The sequence below is a fragment of the Lepisosteus oculatus genome, chromosome 29 (assembly GCF_040954835.1).
Source record: "Lepisosteus oculatus isolate fLepOcu1 chromosome 29, fLepOcu1.hap2, whole genome shotgun sequence".
NCBI lineage: Eukaryota > Metazoa > Chordata > Actinopteri > Semionotiformes > Lepisosteidae > Lepisosteus > Lepisosteus oculatus.
Genome location: NC_090724.1, coordinates 1,963,926 through 1,988,529, shown reverse-complemented (window position 1 = coordinate 1,988,529; position 24,604 = coordinate 1,963,926). Strand labels below are relative to the sequence as shown.

Here is a 24,604-nt window from a genome sequence, read left to right as displayed (position 1 = left end):
CCTCCTAGCGGGGGCATGTGTTCTTGGGCGATCTGGCTAGCGTGGGCTGTGTCTGTTCAAACGTACTAAAATGGAACATGACCTCAGCCCTCGTCTAATGCTCCGGATGGCTCTTTCTGAGTGTGCTGGTAGGGTCTGATGTAAAAGGCCGCTACAGATAGAACATCTGTCCCTGGCCAGTCAGTTCCTGTATCTCGATATTTTACTTATAAGCTATCAAATGCTCATACTTCTGCTGAATGTAGGCGTCAATGTAAATGCTGTACATGGGTTGCACTGCTTTATTCACTAAGAGAAACAGCATTTAACACTACATACCACTACAAAGGAAAAACTGAAAAGCATTTTTTGCAGACTTTGTGCAGTGCAGTTTGCCATTTTTTTTAACATGCTGTTAAACTACAAGACTTGAAGTGTACAATGTTGTTTAGGATTTGGATTGTTTTCTGTATTGAGGTATTGCACTGTGCCCAGTCATTTATTTTAGATGAACGCGCTTCTTTACTGCATCACCTGCAATTTCTTTTTGGAAAACCGTCACTGATCATGCTGATAGACGCTGTCTAATGTGATGTGTGCCACTGTAGTTAATCCAAACATTATTACTGTATATTTCAAATAAGCATCCAAACCTTCAACAGTAATCTAAAAAAGTATTTTAAATCTGGCCTATATTTCCTTAAGATTTCAATAATACTCTTGAGTAAGTGTGTAACTTGGCCTTTCACAATAGTTTACAAAGTGTGACATCATAAATCCTTATCATGTCTACACTGAAAAGTGCTAAAATTTATGTAACTCATTAGTCTGTTACAGCAGGGTTGGATAGGTCAGGGACAGTCATGTGGCGTGAAGTATCTTAAGTGTCTTAAATCTTCGTTCCGGATAGGTGGGCAGTTATCCAGTTCCCGGGATTCCATTCCATGCGAGAGGGGAAATACTTGGAGGGGAATTAAGTTATTCTAATATATATTCCATTATACTATACCAAGAAACATCGTCCTCCTCTCTGCCCAGAGCCTAGGCCACCCCAGGTGGGACTCATCAATGGCAGACTGACTCAGATAAGCCCTGCAAAATGCTTTTGAAACTCCTCACACCCACAGCCACACCTACCCCCCCCCCACCACACTTGTCTTTCCTTTCTCTGCACTGTTGAATTTTGCAGTCTAGCAAAATGAATGCAGTGATCTGGCAGGGTGGGAGACCTGACATGTGCTAATCTAGTCATTGACAGGAACCTGACCTCAGTGGTGTGTCAAACAGCTGAACATTTCACCAGTCAGCACATCTGTGCTCATGCGATCGACCTCGAACACATCTGTCTGTGGGCAATATGGAAAATGCATGTGCCAGGATCTGACATCACTCAGGGATTTGATTCATTGCACACTTGGATACTCCCAGCAGGAATAAGGGAAAAATAATTGTTAAAACAATCCCTCTCCTAACCTCACTCTTTATCTCGGCAGGGAAGCAAGTACCACTGGCAGAGCCAGAATGTCAAGCAGAGCGGAGTGGACGACATGGTCCTCCTGTCCAAGATCACGGAGGACGCCATTGTGGAGAACCTCAAGAAGCGCTACATGGACGATTACATCTTCGTATCCTTCCCCGGGGCGAGCTCCTGCTGCGTGCCAGCGCAGAGGGGTGGGAGAGCCGCAGTTCTCCTCTCCTCCTTCTGTTTCCCCTGCGCGCCACCCTTGGGCAGCCTGTCCCAAACAGGAACGGAGGGAGGCATGATTCAAGAAGCATTGTTACAAAATCATTGCATCTGCAGCACAGAAGGAAAAAGCTAACCTACCTTCATGCTCCACGCCCTGGTGCTGTAGTGATCAAGGTTAAAAAAGTGAACATCAGGCACTCTGAATAACCATGCCTTTCAGCAAGAGATCTAATATTAAGATATCCACATGGAGTGCAAACAAAAGAAGGCCATTATGAAAATTCAAATATGGCTTTTTTTCTAAAAATATTTGCCCTACATTTCCCTCTAGTTCTTTGTCAGTGTCTATCTGATGAATATTCAATTCGTTATAAACCACACTTTTTTTTTTTTGCGGAGGCCTCCTGTTTCCTCTTCAGAAAAGCTGAAGTCATTGGGGGAAGTCAACAGCGACCCTCACATCCACCTCCACCTCAACGCCAACCCCCAGCACACACACAGCTCTCCCTGTGAGCAGAGCCTGGCTTTGATGTGAAGAGTTTCTCACCATACAAGGAGAGAACTGCCGTAGTGACATTGCCTATTGGCTTACCATTGAGCAATAACGCCTGTAGAGCTACAACACAACTGTCTTACACACATTCACATTCACAGTGCTTCGTGATTCTGTTCCGTTTTTGACACCAGCACCAGGTTCTGTTGTGTGAGCCAACACAAAGCTCACTTCCTCTTTTCACAGGAAGTGCCTGACCCCAACCATCAGCCTCTGTTTGTGTGTAAGCACGAATTCACAGTGAGTCCTTTTCTTTACAGAAAACAGCTTAGGAATACCTCTTTTTTTTTTTTACGATCCCTGAATTTTTGTAATCGACAGTTGTTGATCAACTCAAAACACCAGGATCCCGGCAAAGGCTGGACTCTATGCATCGAAATAGGAACTCTCTAGCCTACATCTCCTATCAGAGCACACAGCACATAGCCAGCTGGGGACAGATCCTGGAATGGACAAGCAGTGGGCTGCATGGGTCAACTGCTACAGTCAGCCACTTCCAAGCTTTTCAATGATAGCAGTTGAATGCCCAGCTTGATCCCTTGCGCGTCTTGAGCAAAAACAGTAGCCACAAAAAGAAAACAATAATAAAAAAAAAGATCTGTGAAACTTTCATAAACCACCAACTAACTAATTTATTGCTCACATGATCTGCATAATTATATAGTTATCTATATACAGTTTCTGCTTAAAACTCAAATAAGCTCAAAGCAGTGGAAAAAATAAACTCAGAAAAGTGGAAACTATGGGGTAGTGTATGTAAAACCGAGAATGGGATTCACTTGGGATTTACACAAAGGGTTGTGGGAGGATGGAACAAGCTGCCCAGCCACTAACTACAACTTGGTCTTCACTTGCCTGTAACTGTTCTTAAGTTCTTAAAAGTTAAAGAAGTGAGGATGGTACAAAAATTCAGAGACACACAGGTCTGAAAACAACATTAAACTTTGGGCGTTGTTTAACGTCATTGTGTTGGGCCACCCCCTGACCTCAGCTCAGTCGTAATCATACACTCTCATTCACAAATTCAAAACTTTGCAGTATGAAAAACACCGAATTAAAGAACAAAATCATGCAGGATGTTTGTAGCAGGATGTGTATCTTGCTAAATATTAAAGTGAGGAAGTCCTACTCCCTTTGAGGTTAAAGTATGGGTTTATTTTTCTACCATTTGAAAGAAGCATTTTTATCTAGTTAAAAATGTCTAAACTTTAAGTTCCTGTTCATTTTGAGAGGAGACCAGAGCAAAACCCCAACACATGCTTCTGCTTTCAAAATAGGCAAGCTCACATCTGAATTTTTTAAATCCCCTACTACTCTTGAACTGAAGACAGGAAGATGACATGTAGGTAAATGTACTTATAAATGTATTTCTTGAATTCATAGGGGAAGTGGGGAGTTTTTCATTCTTCGTAAGATCATTCTGTGAATTCATGTGTTCTCTTCCATTGCAAGAGGAAAGACGTCACTTATCTCGTACTGCTGACGGCTCACCCACTGCAGAGTATGACCTCAAAGCCCAGCTCTTACCTTGCCATTCTGTGCTGGTTTTCACCTGAAGTATTTGTGCAGTCAGATTTAAGAGCCTGTCCTAGCAAGCAGCAGGTGCAAAACGAAATACACTCTGGATGGGACGCAAGTCCATCGCAGGACACACACACAGACACAAACATTCACACCAGGGCCAATTTTCCCAGAAAACAGTTAACCTACCTGTGTGTCTCTGGACTGTGGGAGGAAACCAGAGCGCCTGGGGGTACCTCATGTGAACAGAGGGAGAACATGCAAGCTCCACACAGACAGCACCCCAGCTCTGTAATTGAGTACACGGCCCCAAACCTGTGAGACAGGACTGCTGGTCACTGTGTCACTGCACTGCCTGTTATTATTAACACCTACAAAAAACGATGGTTGGGTGTATAGACAGAGTTTAAATCAAGGGATGTTCTGTTAACAATTATGCTAAATTATGTTATGTCAAATTAAGTTATGTTAAAAGTTTAAAAACGTTACTTATAATATTGAGCTCGATTTTGGATACCATGCCATAGAAAAGATATCATTGTTCTGGAATCCAACCAGCTAAGAACATCCAGACACAACCCAGGCTGAGGGAATTAATTACACCTACAGCATGAAGGAACGGAACCTTTTTAGCCTTAAACAGTGACGAATATGGTATTCAGAGTCCTTAAAGGCCTTGACAGAGGCAGCCCAACAGATGTCATCAGAATGGACAGTGAAACACGAACCAGAACGCGTAAATCAAAACTACATTGAAGTGCATTTAAAGCTGAGAACAGAAGGCACTTGTTTAGCTTAAGGGCTGTGGGAGTATTGCATAAGTAACACAGACGTTGTTAAAGCCGATACCCTGGCCTGTTTGAAGAAATGAATGGGTGAGGTCTTTCAATCAAATAGCTGCTAACTACCAAAGGAGCTGGATGGGCCAAATGGACTCTTCTCGTTTGTAATTGTTCTTATGTTCTATTCAGCAGAAGTTGTCTGTGAACCAACATACACAGAATCGGGGCTGAAATATGAATGAATAACTGTTAAGGTATTTATTATAAGGATACACCATCAACATTGTTATCAACTAAATTGTTGACCAGCTTGGCCAGGGACAGTCTGAAATAGGGTTAGGGCTTGATCTAGGACAATCTGCTATAGGATTAGGGCTAGACCTGGGACAGTCTGCAGTACGATTAAGGCTTGATCTAGGACAATCTGCTATAGGATTAGGGCTTGATTTGGGACAGTCTGCAGTAGGGCTGGGTTCAAGGCCTACTGACAAGCCCATTATCTTAATCACAGGACCTCTCTGTTTCAAAATAATGAACCCAAGGTTTCTCGTTATCAGCTGAACCAGAAGGGTGTTACTTTCCTTCACAATTGCTCCTAGACATACATTGGCTCTGTGCTGATATCCGTGAACCCTTTCAAACAGATGCCATATTTCACTGACCGAGAAATCGAGCTCTACCAGGGTGCGGTAAGTATTCTGCTTTGTAAACGTGGTTCTTTTATGAGTTGACAGCTTATGCTGTGAGTTTCATTGCGATTCATTGTCATCTTGGATCTTGCAGCATATTCAGAACCACTCTTTTTTCGTGTTTGAATTTTATGAATGAGGACTCTGGGGCTTCTTAGGGTCAAATATTAAGGTGAAAGGTCATTCAAAGTTTGTACAACTGCAGAATGACCTTAAAGATAGCACTAATACATGTTAGTCTTACCCAAATGCAAGATGTCATAGAGAAAAGTAAAAATGCCACACGGACAGCCACAACCAATAACATGCAGGAACAGAAGGTAAAGCACTTCAGCAGTGAGTTTATAAAGAGCTGAACGAAAGACGCTTGTGATTGATTGCTTGGAAGGTGCCAAACAAACAGCCCTGGTGCTGGCAGGGATATGGGTTACAGAGCAGAAAGGCAGATTAGAGGAACTACAGGTGAATTTAGAAGGAAGCTATAATGTAGTATATAATTTATAGCTACAGTATTTATAGCTATAAATTCTCCGGTTAAGCAATTGGTCTCTGATGAATGTTTGCCTTAGTAAATATCCTGTGAGATATTCAAACTCCATTGCTTTAACTAGAGTGTGCTGTGGTTTCAGTATGACTTCAATACACTGCACCATGGGGTTAGCACGATGCACTGAGATAAATGCTTGCTATAACAGACCATCGTACTCCCATGGTCCAGCATTATAAAGTAAAGCAAAGGCGAGCAGGAAAGCACACTAAGACTGTGGTAAAAATCATAGTAGAAGTGCTAAAACCTGCAATTAATTTACCCCAGGAATGGTTCATGAAGTAGGCTTAAGCTTTAGCCTGTTGGGTGAGGATCTGACCAGCCTGGGCACGTGCGTGCCTCTGTCCCTGCTTGTCTTCCGCAGGCCCAGTACGAGAATCCTCCCCATATCTACGCCCTGACCGACAACATGTACCGGAACATGCTCATCGACGGGGAGAACCAGTGTGTTATCATCAGGTACTGGGCCTCTCTCTCCGCTCCTTTTCACTCGGGCCGCTCGGAGGACCAGCCGCGGGGAGAGCGTCCTCGCCTCGCGCCTTGAGTCCCTTTCAGCCGGTGGGCATGTCGAGCGGTGTATTGCTTGTGCTCCGGTCATGGCAAAGACGTCCGCAGTCCCCTCACCAGCTCTGCCTGCTCAGCATTCACTGGGCCTATTAACTGCATAAGCACGCAGACTGAGCGCAGGGGTGAGGAGGAGGGTAGATCTGGAAAACACCTGGAGCAATACGTCACCTGTTCAAACACCTACTAGTGCAGGTGTTTGTTTAACGCAGCAACTGTATGTCAATAATTTCAAAATCAGCACTTCCCTACGTTAGAAATCGAGCTTAGTCTCATTTTAAAACAGAACTGTAAGTTATCATTAGATAATCAGCTGTTCCAGTGAAGAATTTGAAGAATTCTCAAAGAAGAAATGTACAGGAAGTGATGTGTATGGGGAATTATATAGGTGTTGCACTGCATTCAGTTCTTCAGAAACAGGAACCACAAGAGACTCCTACTGCTGTTTTAGACTAGCACGTCTAAAATAACAGGCCACGAGCAGGAAATGGAACCAGGGCGAAACAGAGGTGATGGGCCCACTTTTACTGTACAGCGCTGCAGTCCTGAGTTTCTGTTTGCACAGGTTCAATCTGCAATCCACTGATTATTTAGGTCACACACACCCTGCCGGAAATAAAATTCTTCCTAATCATTTTCATCTTTATTGACTAACAGAAATCCTGTGCATGCCAATCCTCCTCTCAGGTGTCTTAAATTAACTTTCTGATCTAGATGAGAGCATGATTTTAGTGTCTGGAGTTAGTATATATAATGCAAAAAACAGGCATCTCATCAGTGCCAAAAGGGTTCAGGAGCATTTCAGCAGTAACAGCTAATGCCATCTGATCTGCCTGTAATCTAACAGTTTGAGCTCAGGTCTCAGTACTTGAGCAGGCATGGCCATAGACAGATGGTGCTTGCTGATATGATTTTTGTTTGTTGGCCAGGAAGGAAGAAATCTGTCTTTCATCCTTGTCACTGAGGATAGTTGTGTTTCAGACTGGGCTGTAACGTGGTGCTACAGTATGTGGCTATAACACTGTGTTGTAATTAACAAGCTCTGTACTGAGTTCTGTGCATGGGCCACTCGAATGTCCTGTTCCTGCTGTTTAATGTGCTGTCCCGACTGAGAGCAGAAGATTGAATTTGTTTTGCATGCTTGGGCTTTATTATTCCGTACTTTTTATAATGCTGCATTGTTCCTTGCTAGGTTGAATTTGCCTGGCAGATTTGCCCAAACAGTTCCAAACCATGACAGCAGCCTGCTGGCTAATTATTTTATTTTAGATGGTTATCATCATCACCAGTCATCGAAAGGCTTTTTTTTTAAATGGGGATGTCTGGAAGGAAATGGCTCTGGGTGTGAGGCGCCTCTTTGACTCATAGAAAAGACATGAGAAAGAGCTGTCACTGCTGTGTACTGTACTTTCCTGTCCTTTCACATAGTGGTAGTTTTTGAACCTAGAATCATGATCCACTCTGCTCTCCTATGATTAATATTTAACATAGAGTGGAACAGAGCCATAAAGCCGTTCTTTGATTAGTGAGAGTTTTCCTTGGGGTGAGTGACTGGACACGGCTTCCTTGATATTGTAAGCTTTTTCCACTTTTATAATATAGCAGAAGCTATTGATTGTAGCCCTGCCTGCCTAGTCTAGTCAAACCTAATCAACAGTGCCCCTCCACCCTGGCCATGTGAACCATTGTCTTCAATCGATCAATAGAAATTGAACGCAGATTTGTATTTTTTTCTGCATCAGTTGCCTCACCCAGTGTAGGAGCTTCAGTAATGCTGCCAGTCACTCTTCTTCACAGAGCTGTGTGTGGGCTGATTTTTTTCTGTCTCCACAGTGGGGAGAGCGGAGCGGGAAAGACAGTGGCTGCTAAATACATCATGGGCTACATCTCGAAAGTCTCCGGCGGAGGACCGAAAGTACAGGTGAAAGGGCAGGAGCTGGGGCTCCCAAGTGGCTCAGTCAGGAAAGGTGCTGCTCAGGTTCGAGCCACTTGTTGCTGGCATGCCCCACACGCCTGGCAGAGGCCAATGCAGGCAGGGTTGTGCTCCCAGGCACCTGCAGGCTTGCAGTGATGTCAGCGCGCGTCGTGCTGCTCCTCCAGTGGGAGCCAGCTCTCCTGTCAGGCGCTGTGGGGCTCCCAGCATGAGGATGGGTGGAGATCTCTGATGGGCGGGCTGGTTGGAGGAACATTTGCAAATGCATTCACAGGCATTCTCTCGGTGCAGTACAGGAGTCATTGTTAAAACCTGGAAAAAAATGGTCAAATTAATTTAAAATGACAAATACGAGCAGTTATTGGGTGTTGACTCGTAGCAGAGAATGTTGACACAGGGACTCCCTCGTGACTGCCAGCAAGGGCACGCTGTCACAGTTGGGCTTGAGAATATGACCCAAACACCTCCAGCAGGAACGCAATCCGGCGGTGAGTGGGATACCCCACAGCAGTGGAAGCAGTTTGATTACTGCGTCTCACTGGGCTCACGTAGACTGACACTGGTCAGGGGTTCCTCAGCAGTTACCTGTTACCTTGTGTGACACAAGGTGGGCGGGTCGCACCCTTCTACTGCCTCAGTAGATGCAAACTCATTGCATCCCCTCCTGTTAGGTCATAGCAAGAGCTTCTGCATGCTGTACAGAGCTTCCCCTTTCTCTTCCTCCAGCACTGGGCTGTGGTTTTAACAGTTCTCGTCTCCTCCTGCCCCTAGCATGTGAAAGACATCATCTTGCAATCCAACCCTCTCCTGGAAGCCTTCGGGAATGCCAAGACAGTGCGCAACAACAACTCCAGCCGATTCGTGAGTTCTCCACTCCTCTCGCCGTGCCGCCGCCTGTCTGCAAGTAGTGACAGAGGAGGCTTGCCCCTTCTGCCTTCGCCTCATGGGCTCCTGTCCATCAGCCCAAGCTCAGCCTTCAGCAGGCGCTCAAACCCCTTTGCTGATTGTGTTGGCAAGAGCCTAGTTTTCATTCTTAAACCTCCAAGTGTGCATGTGCTCTTGCGCTGCTGGGTGTGCCCTTTTTCAAATGGCAGCAGTTAGGATTGATGGTGCGAAGCACGTCTCTGAGACTGATGGGTGAGCCGGACTGCTGGCCTGTGGGGACAGTGACCAATGAGAGCAGAGCAGGAAGTGGAAGTGGTCAGGCAGCCCTGAGAGCACACTGTTTCCTCAGTCAGTAAGACCCACCTGCATGCTCTGCACTCTCTCTGTGCTGCTCCACAGAGCCACACAGAAATGAGACAGACAGAGCCTCGAGGCACTGAGAGGCACCCCACAATCTTTGTCAGTCAGACGGTCTGACTTCCTGAATGGGGTCTGGGATGGAGTTTTTCAGCATATTCCATCCCTTTTCTTTGTGCGCCTGTACCGAAGTGAAGCAGCTGTCTCCGGGGGCCCAGCTCTGCACAAGTGTTTCTTGAAAGTCTCTGCGTTTGCAACACACTTCCTCACTGCCCGCCTTCCGGACCTGTCCTGCCGCAGGGCCTCTCAGGGCCCCTCTCTCCTGCTCTCACTGTGACCCCGGCTATTATTTTGTGTTTTGCTACTGTTGTGAAGCTTGCTGAGGCCCACATGTCTGTTTTTAAGAGAAAAGTAGTTAATTTTCACAGCCCTTCCATTGCGTTGTAATCATCATAAGAAACAGCCCAGGCTCTCAGAACATCCTTTGTCTTGTTGTTTTAGAGTTCACAATATAGTGGAATAAATAGGGGATTTTTGGAATTTCCATTATTTTTTAGGAATATTTTCTGAATATACCCACCGAAAAAAATGCAGTTTTATTGTTTTTATTATGTTTGTGTATAGAAATTACATAATTCTAAGCATCTGGTTTTCACAATAAAGAGGTGCTACTGTATATTCCATAGGAATGGGACAATTAGCTGACAAATATAGTTTGCAAGTATACATGCCTTTTCAAGTTTTTATCTTACAAATTATTTATCATTGCAAAATTTATGTAGTTCACTTCCTAAGTAAGCAATACAAATATTATATCCAGAGCAAGAAATAATATCCAATAAAGTACAAAAAAAATATCCAAAACATATAGTCAATTTTTGTACAGATTCATACAGTAAATTCTTAGCACCACAAGTGAGAAGAACTTAAAACTAAAATTGAAAAAAAAAACAGTAAGAATGCACATCTGCACATATGCTCAGGTATATCTATCTACACACACTTGTATATAAATACACAAACATTGATAACAGCCAGCACAGAAATATGTATGCAAAAGACAAAGAACATTTGTTCTTTAAAAATAAAATGGTGTAAGAATCGCATCAGTATATGAGCATTATATTTTTAACATTGTGAACATATAAATAATATCAGGCGAATTGTGCTACAGATCTATGATCTCTTTCAGGGTCGTACTGCACATGCAGAAGTAGCACTGACAGGGCTGCTTTAACAGTGGCTATCCATCCATCTCTTCTTGGTCCGTAATTTAAAATCTTTTCCCCTGCCGTTTAGTGGACACAGGAAAAAGGAAAAAGTCTTCACTCTGCATTGCATGGCCTGAGTTTGAAAGAGATATGCCTGCTCAGGTCTGTGTACTCCCTTGTTTTTGCTGGCAGGGGAAGTACTTTGAGATCCAGTTCAGTCGGGGAGGGGAGCCAGACGGTGGTAAGATTTCCAACTTCCTGCTGGAGAAGTCCAGGGTTGTCAGCCAGAATGAGAACGAGAGGAACTTCCACATCTACTACCAGGTGAGCAAAGAGCTGTCCAGCCCCTCTGCCCCTGGAGCGCTGAGGAGAGACAGCTTGCCAGGAACTGGTAGTTTCTTAGTAGTTTTTCATTGTGACTGGATTGTTTTAAATTCTATTAAAATATAATAGGAGTGGCACTGTGGTACAGTGGTCAGCATTGTTGCCTCACAGAGCTGGGGCCCTGGGTTCAGTTCCTAGGGGGCTGTCTGTGTGGAGTCTGCATGTTCCCCCCAACCTCATGTGGGTTTCCTCCAGGTGCTCTGGTTTCCTCCCACAGTCCAAAGACGTGCTGGGAGATTAATTGGCTTCTGGGAACAAATGGCCCTGGTGTGAGTTTGTGTTGTGCATGATATGTGTTTTCCCAGTAGATGAGCATTCCTGTCCCATTGCCATCAGGAATATTGCAAATTTTCATGCAACATGGCCGCAGAAGAAACACACAGTGGTTTTTTTTTTCTGCGTTCAGATTCAGAACATTTCAGACCCCCCCCTCCTGCTCGAACCCAGGACTTTCAAAGCGACTCCCTGATCGAGCGCCACTGTGTCTTCTGTTCTTCTCTGGCTGCAGGTGCTGGAAGGGGCGTCTCCACAGCAGACCGAGGCTCTTGGGATCATGACTCCAGACTACTACTTCTATCTGAATCAGTCGGGGACTTACAAAGTGGACGGGACCAACGATAGCAAGGACTTTCAGGAAACGATGGTAAGATTGCACCCTCTTGGGCCGGTGGGGTGAAGGATGTGAGAGTCTCTTGAAAGGTGTAGAAGCCTAGCTGATGAGCTACAAAGGTTGTGCCCCACTGTCCAGCACTGCCACTTTGAACCTGAGTTATATCCCATTGATCACAGTGATCTGATTCCCCAAGTGGTGGCCCTGCCAGGGTATCTGGACACAAGTCTGAGACCTGCAGTGATGTCAGCAAGAGCCCCACAGCTCCTCCAATCAGTGCTGACTCTCATGTAAGGCACTGTGGAGATGACAGTAGGTGAAACACCAGGCTTCCCAACAATGAGCGTTTCAAAGGACCATGCCCTCAGTCCAGCCTTACCTGTTACAATGCATGGATCCTGATGTTAAGCTAAATTATGTGGACAAGAAAATGGAAGACAATGGCAATTTTACATTTTAAATATTTAAATCCAATGGAATAGTCAATTGTCCCATTCTGGGATTCTGTTTGAAAGGTCTGACAGAGGTGGGAAACTCCTATGACTGACAATCAACCTCTGATCTTAATTTCTTGATTGGCCTATTAGAAGTCATATCACCTGGATTTTTTAGGTCTTAGTCAGTTTCTAATTGAAACCTGTAAATCCTGCGGTTATGCAGCCTTCAAGGACTGCTGTTTCCCATTCCTGTGAACTGTTGGAGCACGTTTTACAAAAGACATTGTTTTCTTCCTTCAGGAAGCCATGCAAGTGATCGGCATCTCCCCCAACAACCAGAATCAGGTGCTCCAGATCGTGGTGGGCATCCTGCACCTGGGCAACATCAGCTTCATCGAGGCAGGCAACTACGGACAAGTGGAAAGCCAGGACTGTGAGTGATGGGCTGGGCTGTCCCCATGAGTCTTCCTTGCAGAGGCAGAAGTATCTCCTGTTCCTGGAGGGTTCCTGAGTTTTGTACATTTTCATGGGCCGGTGTAACAATTCTTACTTGATTACAGCCTTCCAGCATCCAAATACATACCCTTACTTTTCATAGACCCAACTCCTTGCATCTGCTCCAAAGGTCTCTGGGGGAATGCCATGCTTTGTTACCCAGAAGTATATTGAGGGTGAGCAGGGTTACAAACTTCTATCATTTGCTGTGTGCACAGATCTAGTCATTGGTAGGGAGGAAAAAAAACAATTATTTTTTTTAATAGCCATGGGAATTTGCAGTATACTGTATAATACAGATTCCCTATGTTTGAGGATACACTTGGGAAATAGGGAAATGATTCGGTTTCCCTCTTTAACTTACAATTCCTCAAGGATCCTAAAGGAGTTAGATAAGCCTAAGGGCCAGAATGGGACTTTTCAGATGGTCTTGTTGTTAATTATCAGGCTTCAGGGGAGTCAATCAGTTATAATAACCAGCAGAATGCTGGCATGAGTTACAGAGTTGTTCACTGGGCTGTCCCTTGGCCAGGGGACAAATCCCACAGCAACAGAGCCAGAAGGCCAGTGGGAAGCAGCAGAAGTGGGTGACTCCCTGCTCCCCCCCCCATCCTGGGAGAAAACACGGAGCTGAAACCGGACCTCTCTCGTCCCGCAGTGCTGGCCTTCCCTGCCTACCTGCTGGGGATCGACCAGACCCGCCTGCAGGACAAGCTGACCAGCAGGAAGATGGACAGCAAGTGGGGCGGCAAGTCGGAGTCCATCAACGTGACGCTGAACCAGGAGCAGGCCTGCTACACACGCGACGCCCTGTCCAAGGCGCTCTACGCCCGCCTCTTCGACTTCCTGGTGGAGGTCCGAGCCCCTTACAGCCCCGGGGCACACCTGCCCTTCCGCTTACAGCCATGCAGAACTGTGACAAATAGGCTATAGATGATATACATGATGTACAATAAAAATATAGATCTGTATTAATAGATGGTATATAAATACAATAGATGATATCTCTACAGAAGATCTAGATGATCTTTTTATCAGATACATATGCCAATATGACATGGAGATTATATCTGTATAGATGACATATATAGATACTGACCCGTACAGTACTGATACTGTGTAAATGGGTAAAAATACAATTTTCCTTGAATTAAACCATCACCCAGATTAATTGAGTAGTAAAAAGTTATATTGGTACTTTGTACAAATACATGATACGGAAAAAACATTCTTTCACATCCTTGCACAATTGAAAACATCAGTCCAGCTGTAAGAATTGGCTCTTCAGCATTCCTGTGGTCCTAGTCTAACTTCAACGGGCTACATTTATTGACGTTCTCTTCAAAGTTGATTTCAGCAAAGCAGATGAGAAAGCATCAGGCAGCATTCATGTCAAGACATCCTTTATATCCATGGTAACATTGTCATGTTCTGCATGATGAATTGCATCCTGGTAGGAGTCACAGCAATCCAGAGCCAATCCAGGAAGTCTAGTGTACGAATTAAGAATACAGCCCTGGACAGGATGCCAACCCATCATATATTCAGTTAATGCAGCTTTGATTTCACCTTTATAATGAAAATAAGGTAGTTATTATTCTAATCTTTGTCCATCGAAGCAATGAAGAAAATTTAATCAACTGATGTTATCTGCACGCTAATGAGCCAGATTCATTCTTGATATTTAACTCTTTGCAGGCGATTAACAAAGCTATGCAGAAGCCATATGAGGAATACAGTATTGGAGTTCTGGATATCTATGGGTTCGAGATATTTCAGGTGAATAGATTCACATTTTATTGTTAACCAACTAGAATAACTCATGAACATCACAGATCTACTGAATCGAGATGTTTTGATTGACTGCTAAAGAAAGCCAGCATTCACAATCAATGTTATATGATAAATTATTCAGATGTTGAAGCTATAAGTTACCAAAGACATTTAGGATGCAGTTTTAAATATTTTACTTACCAGTACTCTGAAAACAAATGTGTGGTTCCAGGTACTGCGTTGTTAAACTGTGAAACTAACAAAATGGGAGCTAACAGAAATGTGACTTTAGTTTCCTAACCTACTTCCCCACCCTTCTGTTTAATGTCCCGGGCAGAAAAACGGGTTCGAGCAATTCTGCATCAACTTTGTGAACGAGAAGCTGCAGCAGATCTTCATCGAGCTGACCCTGAAAGCTGAGCAGGTACAGAGACTGTACTCAGGACGCTGCACTCGGGACACGTGAGAGAGCTCACTTCTGGTCACAGTTACTGTAGGAACTGGAAACCTCTTTCCAGTTCTGTAGGAACTGGAAACCTCCTCTTTCAGTCACACATGGTGACTAAAAATAGACATGTTTGTTTGTTTGTTTGTTTGTTTGTTTGTTTGTTTGTTTGTTTGTTTGTTTGTTTTTTAGCAGTTAGAATAGGATTCTATAGAATTTGTTGACTTTAACCATCCAAAAGTGAATTTAGTAAGATGGGTACTAATTACATTATGTGTTAAGCACGTGTTAAGATCTAACTTTACATGAATTTTGGAGGCCGTAACCAGTGAACAATACTCTGGTGTCTTTTACCCTGTTCGTTTTTTTAGTTTTTGAAGAAGAATGTAGGTATCAGTACAGCTCTACAGTGAAATTTGTTCTGCATCTATATTTCTATGCCTACCCTGCTGTAGAAAAGCCTCTGTACTGTTCTGCTTTTCTTACTTCTGTTTCCTTCTTCAGGCAGAAACACAACAGTCTCCTACTGGAAATGTAGCCAGTATGTTTTAAGATAACTGCTAACTGGTCTGTATTTTGTAGGACAGAAAGTAGCCTTTTAGTTTTAGGGACGTGTAGAGTGGAATAAATGATTAAAGACAAGGAACACCTCGCAACAGGTCATTTAGATCTGAGTGGTAAACTGATGGATTAGGTGCCTTGACTCATTGTTGAGGATTGGGCTGCTCGTGCATTGTTTACCTTGAATTTTTGCGATGAAGGTTTTTAACATTATGAGCCATGTGAAATACAGTTTGCTAAAGCAAAATCTCAGTTTCTTCTCACTAAAAACAAGTTTAATTACAGTCGATGATTTTATAGTTGAATTAAAGTCGCGGGAGGCTTTGAGTAAATTGCTGGTGTTGGCAATATACTGTATTCTTGTGATCCAGATCTTTTCCATGTGAATTACATTTTGCTGAAAGGAAAGCTTAGCTTCTTCTCACCTCAAAAAATCTGTTTGATAACAAAACTTGTTGTTAAATATCTAAATATCGTGGCCCCTAATTGGGTTTCTGACATTTACACTGCAGTGTAAATTGTCTCTGCTGTCACAATGTGCCCCATTCAGATACTTTCAGAAAAGTAGGAGAAGTCTGTGCTCTGAAGTTTTGAGAAATCTACTAGTGTATCATGCAGTGTCCTGAAGCTGGGGCTGTCCCTGTGCTGCTAAAATAACACGAATGTCTTGCATAGTTTGACCACACCACGTTACTCTACAGGTGATTGAATAATGACACCTCAAATTCATTTGTCCTGTGATGAACATGATTTTGAACTTAAGCAAATCAGCAACCGCACTCTCTCACATGTGTCTTTCTCCCATTACAGGAAGAGTATGTCCAGGAGGGCATCAAGTGGACACCCATTGAATATTTCAATAACAAAATAGTGTGTGACCTCATTGAGAACAAGCTGGTAAGCTTTTAGGAATCACTGCTGACTGCCTGACACTTCCAAAGTGTTCACAGCAACCGTGAGATCAATAAACAAATGAAAAGCCGTGAATGAAGAAGAATGAAGAGTCTTGAGCAAAAAGAGTAGGATTGGCCATATCTGATGCGTACTAGAATCTAGAATGTCTTTGGAGTTTTTAATGGATTTGTGTATAGAACATAACTTTTATAAATCAATTTAATAATTATTACCACCCCAACTCACAGAAAACGCCAAATTGACAGCAGGCTTGCAGCAGGTGGACAGCACTGCCGCAGAGCGTTGGAGGGGCCTCACGGAGGTCGTGGGTCACGGGTCACAGGTCACAGGTCACAGGTCACAGAGCTCAGGTCTCCTCCCTCTTTAGCCGTTGCTGCTCTTCGCCCGCAGAGCCCGCCAGGGATCATGAGCGTCCTGGATGACGTCTGCGCCACCATGCACGCCAAGGGCGAGGGTGCGGACGCCACGCTGCTGCAGAAGCTGCAGGCGGCGGTGGGCACCCACGAGCACTTCAACAGCTGGAGCTCGGGCTTCTGCATCCACCATTACGCAGGCAAGGTGTGGACAAAGGAGAGGGGGGTGGGCCAGCAGGGGCAACAGCCCAGAGCTTGTACAACCTGACGCGAGGTGTCTTGCACTCCATTTCTTTCCTGTTGCTTGGCCTCACACTCGGACGTCCTGTTGCAGTGGTTCTCAAGAAGGGTCCTGGGGTCCTCGGAGCTAGACTGGGAGAAGTGTCCCCAGAAGTGCCTGTAGATATTGTACTTCTTGTGAAAGATCCAAACTGTTACTCAAAAAACAGGTTTGATCCATGTAAGAGGAAATAGGTTCCTCACAGCTGTTGTTCACAGCAATTGCATCTTCAAGCAAATGTGTTTTCTACTTCCCTTTCAATCTGCTAATTATGAGGTTTCACAGGCTTCTCCCTCTCTCTGGTAGTCAAGTTTTTCATGGGACCTGTAGATCTCTGTGGTTGATTAGTACCGAAGTAATCGACGAAACAGCACAGGCATCAAACCTTTGTGAGCTTCGAGCTTACAGTTTCTCTTGGACTAGCACTCATTTCTTCAGACTGTTCAGTGTTTGGTGCATTTTTTCCTCCTACAAATAGGACTGTTAAGGTTAATTGGCAAGATTAGGATTTTCATTCTACAGACTCCATTCTTGCAGATATTCCACCTTTACAAATGCCATATCTGCAAGAAATAATGCCGAATAATTTGTTTGTTTGCTTGATTGATTGGCTCATTGGTTGGTAGGTAATCTGTGCAGGACACTGCTTTTTGCTGTCCTAAGACATGCCATCGATCTAACTGTCTCATCATACTCTCAGACCTGTCCCACTACTCAAATGAATAGACTCTATGTGTGATTGGCTTGTGTCATAGCGAGACGGACGTCCATCACCTTGCCTGTGCCACACACATTCCCAGACCTCGGCTCTGCTGGTGGGACTGGTGGAATGTGCATTTCTTCTACCTCACACACCCTGCTGCGTGACTGGACACTATGTGCACTACGGCTGCACATCGTGTACCTTTGGAACGCATATCATACCCTTTTCTAACCCTTTTCTAACTGCACCTGCTGCTCTCAGAGATCCATCCTGCTGTGCAATGGCCCCTGTTATGTTGTGCAGGTCAGAGCATGATGCAGGTCATGTGGTCATGACGGACTGAGGGTCTGTTCCTCTCCCCTCTTCTGTTCTTGTCTTCTGGCTATCAGGTGGAGCTCTGGCCCAGTGTGCTTGCTGGAGGCGGCTGCATCTCTGTGAGCTAATTCTTCACCTGTTGCTTTGCTAGGACATGCATCTCCATCCGTAGCATACTTAAATAAGTCCTCATTCCTGCATTAACCACTGGGATCTGCAGAAGGCCATCGTGAATGTGGTTGTAGTGCACAATCCAGGCGTGTTTTTTATGCGTGTTTTCCGCCCGGACCAGGTGTCTTACGACGTTAACGGCTTCTGCGAGAGAAACCGCGATGTGCTCTTCCCCGATCTCATCGAGCTGATGCAGAGCAGTGAACAGTAAGTGAGCCCTTCCCTCTCCTTCCCTCTTGTTCAGCCATGGCTTTTCGTAGCCAGGTGAGCAACAGTACGGATATCATCAGAACAATTCGCCTTAAGGGGAAAGGAACTAAAAAATACTCTAGAACTGAGGACGCATCTTCTTCCTCATCCGAATGAGATCATATATGATATGCACATGGGTACCACCGTACAAGTGTTGCGAAGTCATTCAAAATACTGACATTACATTCATAAAGATCAAAATGCAACCAGGTAAAGTTTCTCCAGTTCTGTAAATGGCACTGAAGTAATAAATTGTAGATATAGTCAGATATATTGTAGCTAAGTCGTGGTGATTTTCCACTCTCTGAAATGTTTGTTCTTCAGCATATAGAGCAACAATTACTTTCGACGCCTCTACAGTTCTGGTTTACTTCCCATTTATACAGCCATGCAGGTACAGGGCAGGAGGTGGGCGTGGCCGTGTTTCTCTCTCACCTTCTGCCTGCTCCCCTTGTCTCCCCAGCGACTTCATCAGGAGCCTCTTCCCTGAGAACCTCAACACAGACAAGAAGGGCAGGCCCTCCACGGCCAGCAGTAAGATCAAGGTGCTAATCGGAGCTGTGGTTATCCTGCCCGTGTTACTGTGACTTCAAAATGTATGCGACCTGTACAGATATAACGACCTGAGCCCCAACGGGCATCAGACACAATAAAATACAGTATAGTGCAGTACTTCGATTCATTCTTTAAAAGTCACACATTCCTATTCCTTCCCATTAGCGACAGACCCACTCGACAGTATGAGACAGTGAGCTCCTCCAGGTTAACACTCCCTCTCCGGTTCAGTGGAGGCCAGTCCCCTGCTTCCTGAACCCTGGACTGAACCCCAGGCTTGGTGACTGTGCCTCTGCTGTCACTGCTCCTTCCTCCAACGCTCCAGGAGACCAATTCATTGGATTTTTATTGTACTTTTTTACCACTATGTATAGTGTCAATGGGTTTTGGAAAGGCGTCCTGCAGTTGTGAAATACCATAGCCTATACTGTATTGTTTATTTCTGTAACAGAGTCATTATCACTGTCCCTTTAAATTCACCAGTTTATGGGTCTGTCAGCTGTTTCTTTGCTCATTCTGCTGACGTTAATTGATAACAAGAGTATATATTACAATTATGGTTACAAGATGCCTCGTTTAAGGAACAAATGCGTTTGCTGATCCCAGTTATTACCAACTTCCCAAATAACCCAGCTGTGCTCAGGACTCAGAAGAGATTACAGAAGAGTTATTTATAAAAACCCATTGTAATTTGACACATAGGCATTTCCCATTTGCTGTAGTATCGTAGAGGCTAGGTATGAACAACCGATCGAAACCCAAGTCATTAATTGGTGGAGTAATGGTGGAATAATCCTTTTAGTTATGTTGGACGTAGAGGAAGCTAATTGCCTGTCTGGCTTTATTGCTCCATCAGAAACAAGCCAATGACCTGGTCAACACCCTGATGAAATGTACACCACACTACATCCGCTGCATCAAACCCAACGAGACCAAGAGGCCCAAAGACTGGGAGGAGAGCAGGTCTGTATCTCTGTATCTCACTCTGTGCCCTGTCATTGTCAGAGCACAGATGCTCACAGGCCTGACACTGTCACACATGCCTGTTGATGTGCAGGCTTCCATGAAATCTTTTTAACAGATTAGTTGCCTTTAACTTTTCCAATATAATTTTATTTTTTCTGGATTCCTACTGTTATGATTGGTTTTGATTGAATTAATTCACCAAGCTATCTTAACTCCTTTGCTTTCAAACAGCAAGAACCCGCTGTTGAAGTGATATATTTATTGCTGGGAATTAATGTACTGATTTATTAAAGTCTGTTTAATAAATCACACTTTATAGCAGTGCAGAGTGAGAGTTCTGTGTTTTTGCATTATTTCGTGTTTTTTTCAGTATATTTTAGTTGATTTAACGTTATTAAAACATTGATGAATTCGGTTCAGGAGACAATTTTGCTTGTTGTTGTATGTGTCCAAGGGAAATTACCTTTAAAAGCTGTACATCATGTAAAACCTGATCTCCACAGTCTCTGACAAAGCCGTGTTCTGAGAATTGAGCACATGTCACTGAGCCATTACGAAAGTGACATCACGACCCTTCAAACCTAGTAGAATCCTGCCCCTTTTGTGGCGTAGGGGACTTCCCCGCCGTCTAGGGAGCGGCGCTGTGTACGCTCTGCATCCCAGCAGGAGCAGACCTGAGCTGCTCTCGTCACACATGGGGGCATCGTTTCGGAAGCAGGGCCAGCGGCCACCGCGACCCGACTCAGTGTGTGTGTGTCCTGCATGTCCAGGGTGAAGCACCAGGTGGAGTACCTGGGCCTGCGGGAGAACATCCGGGTGAGACGCGCTGGTTTCGCCTACCGCAGGATCTTTGGCAAGTTCCTACAGAGGTGAGGCCGCCTCGTGGGGCAGATCGCATCCTTTGTCCGGGGTATGGGAGCCTGTTGAGTGATTCACATGGTCTTTTGGTACAGAGATGGAGGACGGTCTTACTCAGGATTTCTGGGAACAGAGCATCTAACTCTGGCCTGTGGTTTAGAGCCGGGGATGGTTCATACGCAAAGCAAAAAGGTTTCTGGCGAGTGTGTGGGTGGAATACATCACTGCTGTCTCGGTGTGCGCTTCCAGGTATGCCATCCTCACTCCACAAACCTGGCCCTGCTGGCGTGGCGACGAGCGCCAGGGCGTCGAGCACCTCTTGCGCTCTGTCAACATGGACTCCGACCAGTACCAGATGGGGCGCACCAAGGTGTTCGTGAAGAACCCAGAGTCGGTAGGCCAGCCGCACTCCACCGGGGGGTCACCCCGTGTTTCGTCGTCGTGACGAGTCTTGTGCCTCATGCAGGGCCTGATGTAAAAGATCGCTGTTTCTACAGCAGGGACTGTTGTACAAATATCAAGCTTCTGGTTAAAAGAGGTTCAGTGGGACAACTGTGTTTGTTTAAATATACATCAGCTCCATCAAACCTAATTCACATCGTGTCAGGCCAGATGTGCCCTGTGCAGAATTCACAGATTAATCCACATCACCTCTTCTTCAGACGAGCCTCTACAACACAACTGCTCTGACTAGGGCCTACCCTTTGTAAAACCTAGTTCCCACGTAAATCCTAACCCTGTTTAAAACATGAACAAAACCCACACATTACTGCAGTTACCCTGCTGGGTAAATGCATACTGATGTCGTTCCGGCCAGCTGTTCCTGTTGGAGGAGATGAGGGAGCGCAAGTTCGACACCTTCGCGAGGACTATTCAGAAAGCCTGGAGGAAGTACATTGCCAGGAGGAAATACGAGCAGATGCGGGAGGAGGGTAAGTGACTGGGGGACATACCTGCGGACATGTCAGCATGGTCAACTTGAGAAGAAGCTCAAGTATGTTGTACTACACACATGATCCTGCCTGCACGCAGCATGATCCTCCCTGCACGCAGCATGATCCTGCCTGCACATAAATGATCCTGCCTGCACGCAGCATGATCCTGCCTGCACATAAATGATCCTGCCTGCACGCAGCATGATCCTGCCTGGTTAATTGATCCAAGATCTCGATCAGCAGTTCTTGAAGGATGCTGCGGAATCGGCTTCAACCCCTCGATGGGGTAGCTTGGCCCAGTCTCCCACAACCCTTTGCGCAAAGAAAGCCCCCCTGTTCTGGGTTTTAAAAGCACCTCTGCGTGGAAGAATAATGTAGTGGGTGTTTCCCATGGTCTTCTCAGCCTCCGACATCCTGTACAACTCGAAGGAGAGGCGCAGGAACAGCATCAACAGGAACTTTGTGGGAGATTACTTGGGCATGGAGGACAAGCCCGAACTGCGCCAGTTCTTGGGCAAGAGGGAGCGCGTGGACTTCGCTGACTCTGTCAACAAGTACGACAGGAGGTTTAAGGTAGGGAATGATGGGAGAACCAGTTTGAGGCTTTAATATATTGTAGCTCTTTCGGGTTCATGTGGGTATGCGCCCTCGCCACTCCCGCATCAGGTCGGCCCCCCACCACTGGGGACTCGAACCCAGGCCTCCGGCGTCACTCGTGCTGGAAAGCTGGCTCGCACAACCTGGAATGTCGGCCGTATGCGTGACGATATGATGAGCTTCTCTCTTATTTCTCATAACGTTAAGCTCATTTTTTTCTGCGTCAGACTGCTTCTGTGAGCTGGTGTGCAGCACGTTCGTGACTCCCATTTTCACGAGCCTCTCTCCCCCTGCCCCCCCCCCCCGCAGTCCATAAAGCGGGATCTGATCCTGACCCCCAAGGGCATTTACCTGATTGGTCGAGAGAAGGTGAAGAAGGGTCCGGAGAAGGGTCAGATCAAGGAGGTCCTGAAGAGGAAGCTGGAGATCGCCAGCATCTGCAGCGTGTCATTAAGGTGAGTCTGTGCCCCGAGCACCACTTCGCTGGAACTGTGTACCTGAGACACTGATGCTCCTGAAACGCAGCACAAAACCTTTCATTTCAAACCCAGAGTGAAGGAAAATGAAGAACATAAAATGTGTTACAAATTGATTTAAAAAGCGAGGAGGCCCATCCAGCTCTTGTGGTAGTTAGTAGACATGCGGGTGTCTCTTGAAGGACACCACTGTATCAGCTCCAACAACATGGCTGGGTAATGCTTAGACAAAGCAGACGTTGTGGTCCAACCAGTGTCACTCGTGGTGAAGGGATGCTGAAATGCGTCTAAACCAGCAATTTTCGATTCTGCACAGATCTTAAATTTCACAGCAGAAGCTCAGTGACATTCAGGAACAGGTTCAGCCTTCAGCTTGGTGAGGTAAATTAATTATCGTCACAGTTCAAAATGAAGTGACCTGCTGCTGAGAACTGTAATCTGAAATGAAAGCAGAATCACCTTGAAGGAATTATTAGATCAATTCCAAACACCTACCGGCTACATGATAATATCTGCAGCTTAAGGACACTGTCAAAGAAGAAAACATGAGATGGGGCAAGTAAAGGCAGGTACATGACCTCTGTCATGACTGTGATCAGGACTGCCCAAGGCACTGATACATAATCATCTGAACGCTGCCAAGAGTGGGATTGCAATTGGTTAGTCAGGATTTTCCAGAAAACAGAGACCTGCAACCTGGTCTTTAAACAGTCCATGTGATATTAAAGCAGGGTCTTCAATATCTTCTGCATTGACAGATTTTAAGAGTTCAGCCGACCAAAAGGTTTTCATCTACTTTAGGCTGCAGTTCAGCCCAGAATGATGACATCAGCACTCATCATCAGTTCCAGTGTGCTAAGGGCCTATGCTAAGATGTATCAAAAGGATTGTTTATTTTTTGCAATGTTTGCAAGAATGAAAATATGTGTTTCCTGCAGCAGTAATCCCCTGCCAGGATCTTTGACCTCAGGTGTTTTTGTTGTCCTCGGCTGTCCGAGTCTCTGCGTCTCTAAAGGGGCACCTGTGCAACCTCTGTCCTCTTCCTCGCCCCACCCAGCTCGCGGCAGGACGACTTCTTCGTGCTGCACGAGGCCGAGTACGACAGCCTGCTGGAGTCCAACTTCAAGACCGAGTTCCTCAGCCTGCTGTGCAAGCGCTTCGAGGAGCTAACGAAGAGCAAGCTGGCGCTGCGCTTCTCCGACCGGTACGTCCCCTGCGGAATCACGAGACAGCTTACAGAGGAGAAGCCATTCGGCCGTCCGAGACGTTTGGTAGTGAGGAGTTAATTCACCCCAGGATCTCACCGGGTTTTTTTAATGAAGCCAGGGTATAGGCTTAAAAAAATGGCAGGGTAGCTTGTTCCATACTCCCATCACCCTTTGTGTAGAGAAGGGACGGCTGTTCTAGGGTTTTCGACACACTTCCACACAGTTTCCACTTGTCCAGATCGGTAACCTGTAATGTCTCAGCCGTTCATTTCCAAAGCTGTTTCCCCAGCACTGGTTCAACCGTCAGCTGCAGTGAAACTGCTTTTTGTATCCTGAGGGGTAGAACTGACAGTGATGGGCCAGCTCCTCACCATGCGGCACCTGAGGCCTGAGAACATGGGCAGACCAGAACAGGAAGAAATATACCGTGCAGGGAGAGTTTAGTCTAAGCAGGTTTAGCAATACACACAAGGGAGAACCTACTCTGACCAGCCCAGTGACAACCATCGCCATACTGTGAATCCCTTTCTAAACCAAATTTAGTCTAAATTAAATACGTGAGAATGTTATTACCTACTGAAGCGATGAATGCACCACCTGTGAACCT

The 24,604-nt window shown here is 45.4% G+C and overlaps 1 protein-coding gene across 1 annotated transcript in view; it reads left to right on the top strand.

Annotated features, from left to right (window-relative positions):
- The window catches only part of myo1f (myosin IF), a 48,035-nt gene that overhangs the window by 16,910 nt on the left and 6,521 nt on the right, over window positions 1-24,604 (top strand). The window contains exons 2-23 of the mRNA XM_015365684.2: window positions 1,473-1,604; window positions 5,122-5,211; window positions 6,123-6,217; window positions 8,156-8,243; window positions 9,027-9,116; window positions 10,901-11,032; window positions 11,601-11,735; window positions 12,440-12,572; window positions 13,293-13,489; window positions 14,333-14,413; window positions 14,745-14,831; window positions 16,224-16,310; window positions 16,719-16,886; window positions 18,272-18,357; window positions 18,866-18,947; window positions 19,814-19,920; window positions 20,694-20,792; window positions 21,031-21,175; window positions 21,599-21,713; window positions 22,120-22,289; window positions 22,623-22,768; window positions 23,847-23,993. Of these exons, the coding sequence (XP_015221170.1) occupies window positions 1,473-1,604; window positions 5,122-5,211; window positions 6,123-6,217; window positions 8,156-8,243; window positions 9,027-9,116; window positions 10,901-11,032; window positions 11,601-11,735; window positions 12,440-12,572; window positions 13,293-13,489; window positions 14,333-14,413; window positions 14,745-14,831; window positions 16,224-16,310; window positions 16,719-16,886; window positions 18,272-18,357; window positions 18,866-18,947; window positions 19,814-19,920; window positions 20,694-20,792; window positions 21,031-21,175; window positions 21,599-21,713; window positions 22,120-22,289; window positions 22,623-22,768; window positions 23,847-23,993 (2,612 nt within the window). The remainder of the gene's footprint in view (window positions 1-1,472; window positions 1,605-5,121; window positions 5,212-6,122; window positions 6,218-8,155; window positions 8,244-9,026; window positions 9,117-10,900; window positions 11,033-11,600; window positions 11,736-12,439; window positions 12,573-13,292; window positions 13,490-14,332; window positions 14,414-14,744; window positions 14,832-16,223; window positions 16,311-16,718; window positions 16,887-18,271; window positions 18,358-18,865; window positions 18,948-19,813; window positions 19,921-20,693; window positions 20,793-21,030; window positions 21,176-21,598; window positions 21,714-22,119; window positions 22,290-22,622; window positions 22,769-23,846; window positions 23,994-24,604) is intronic.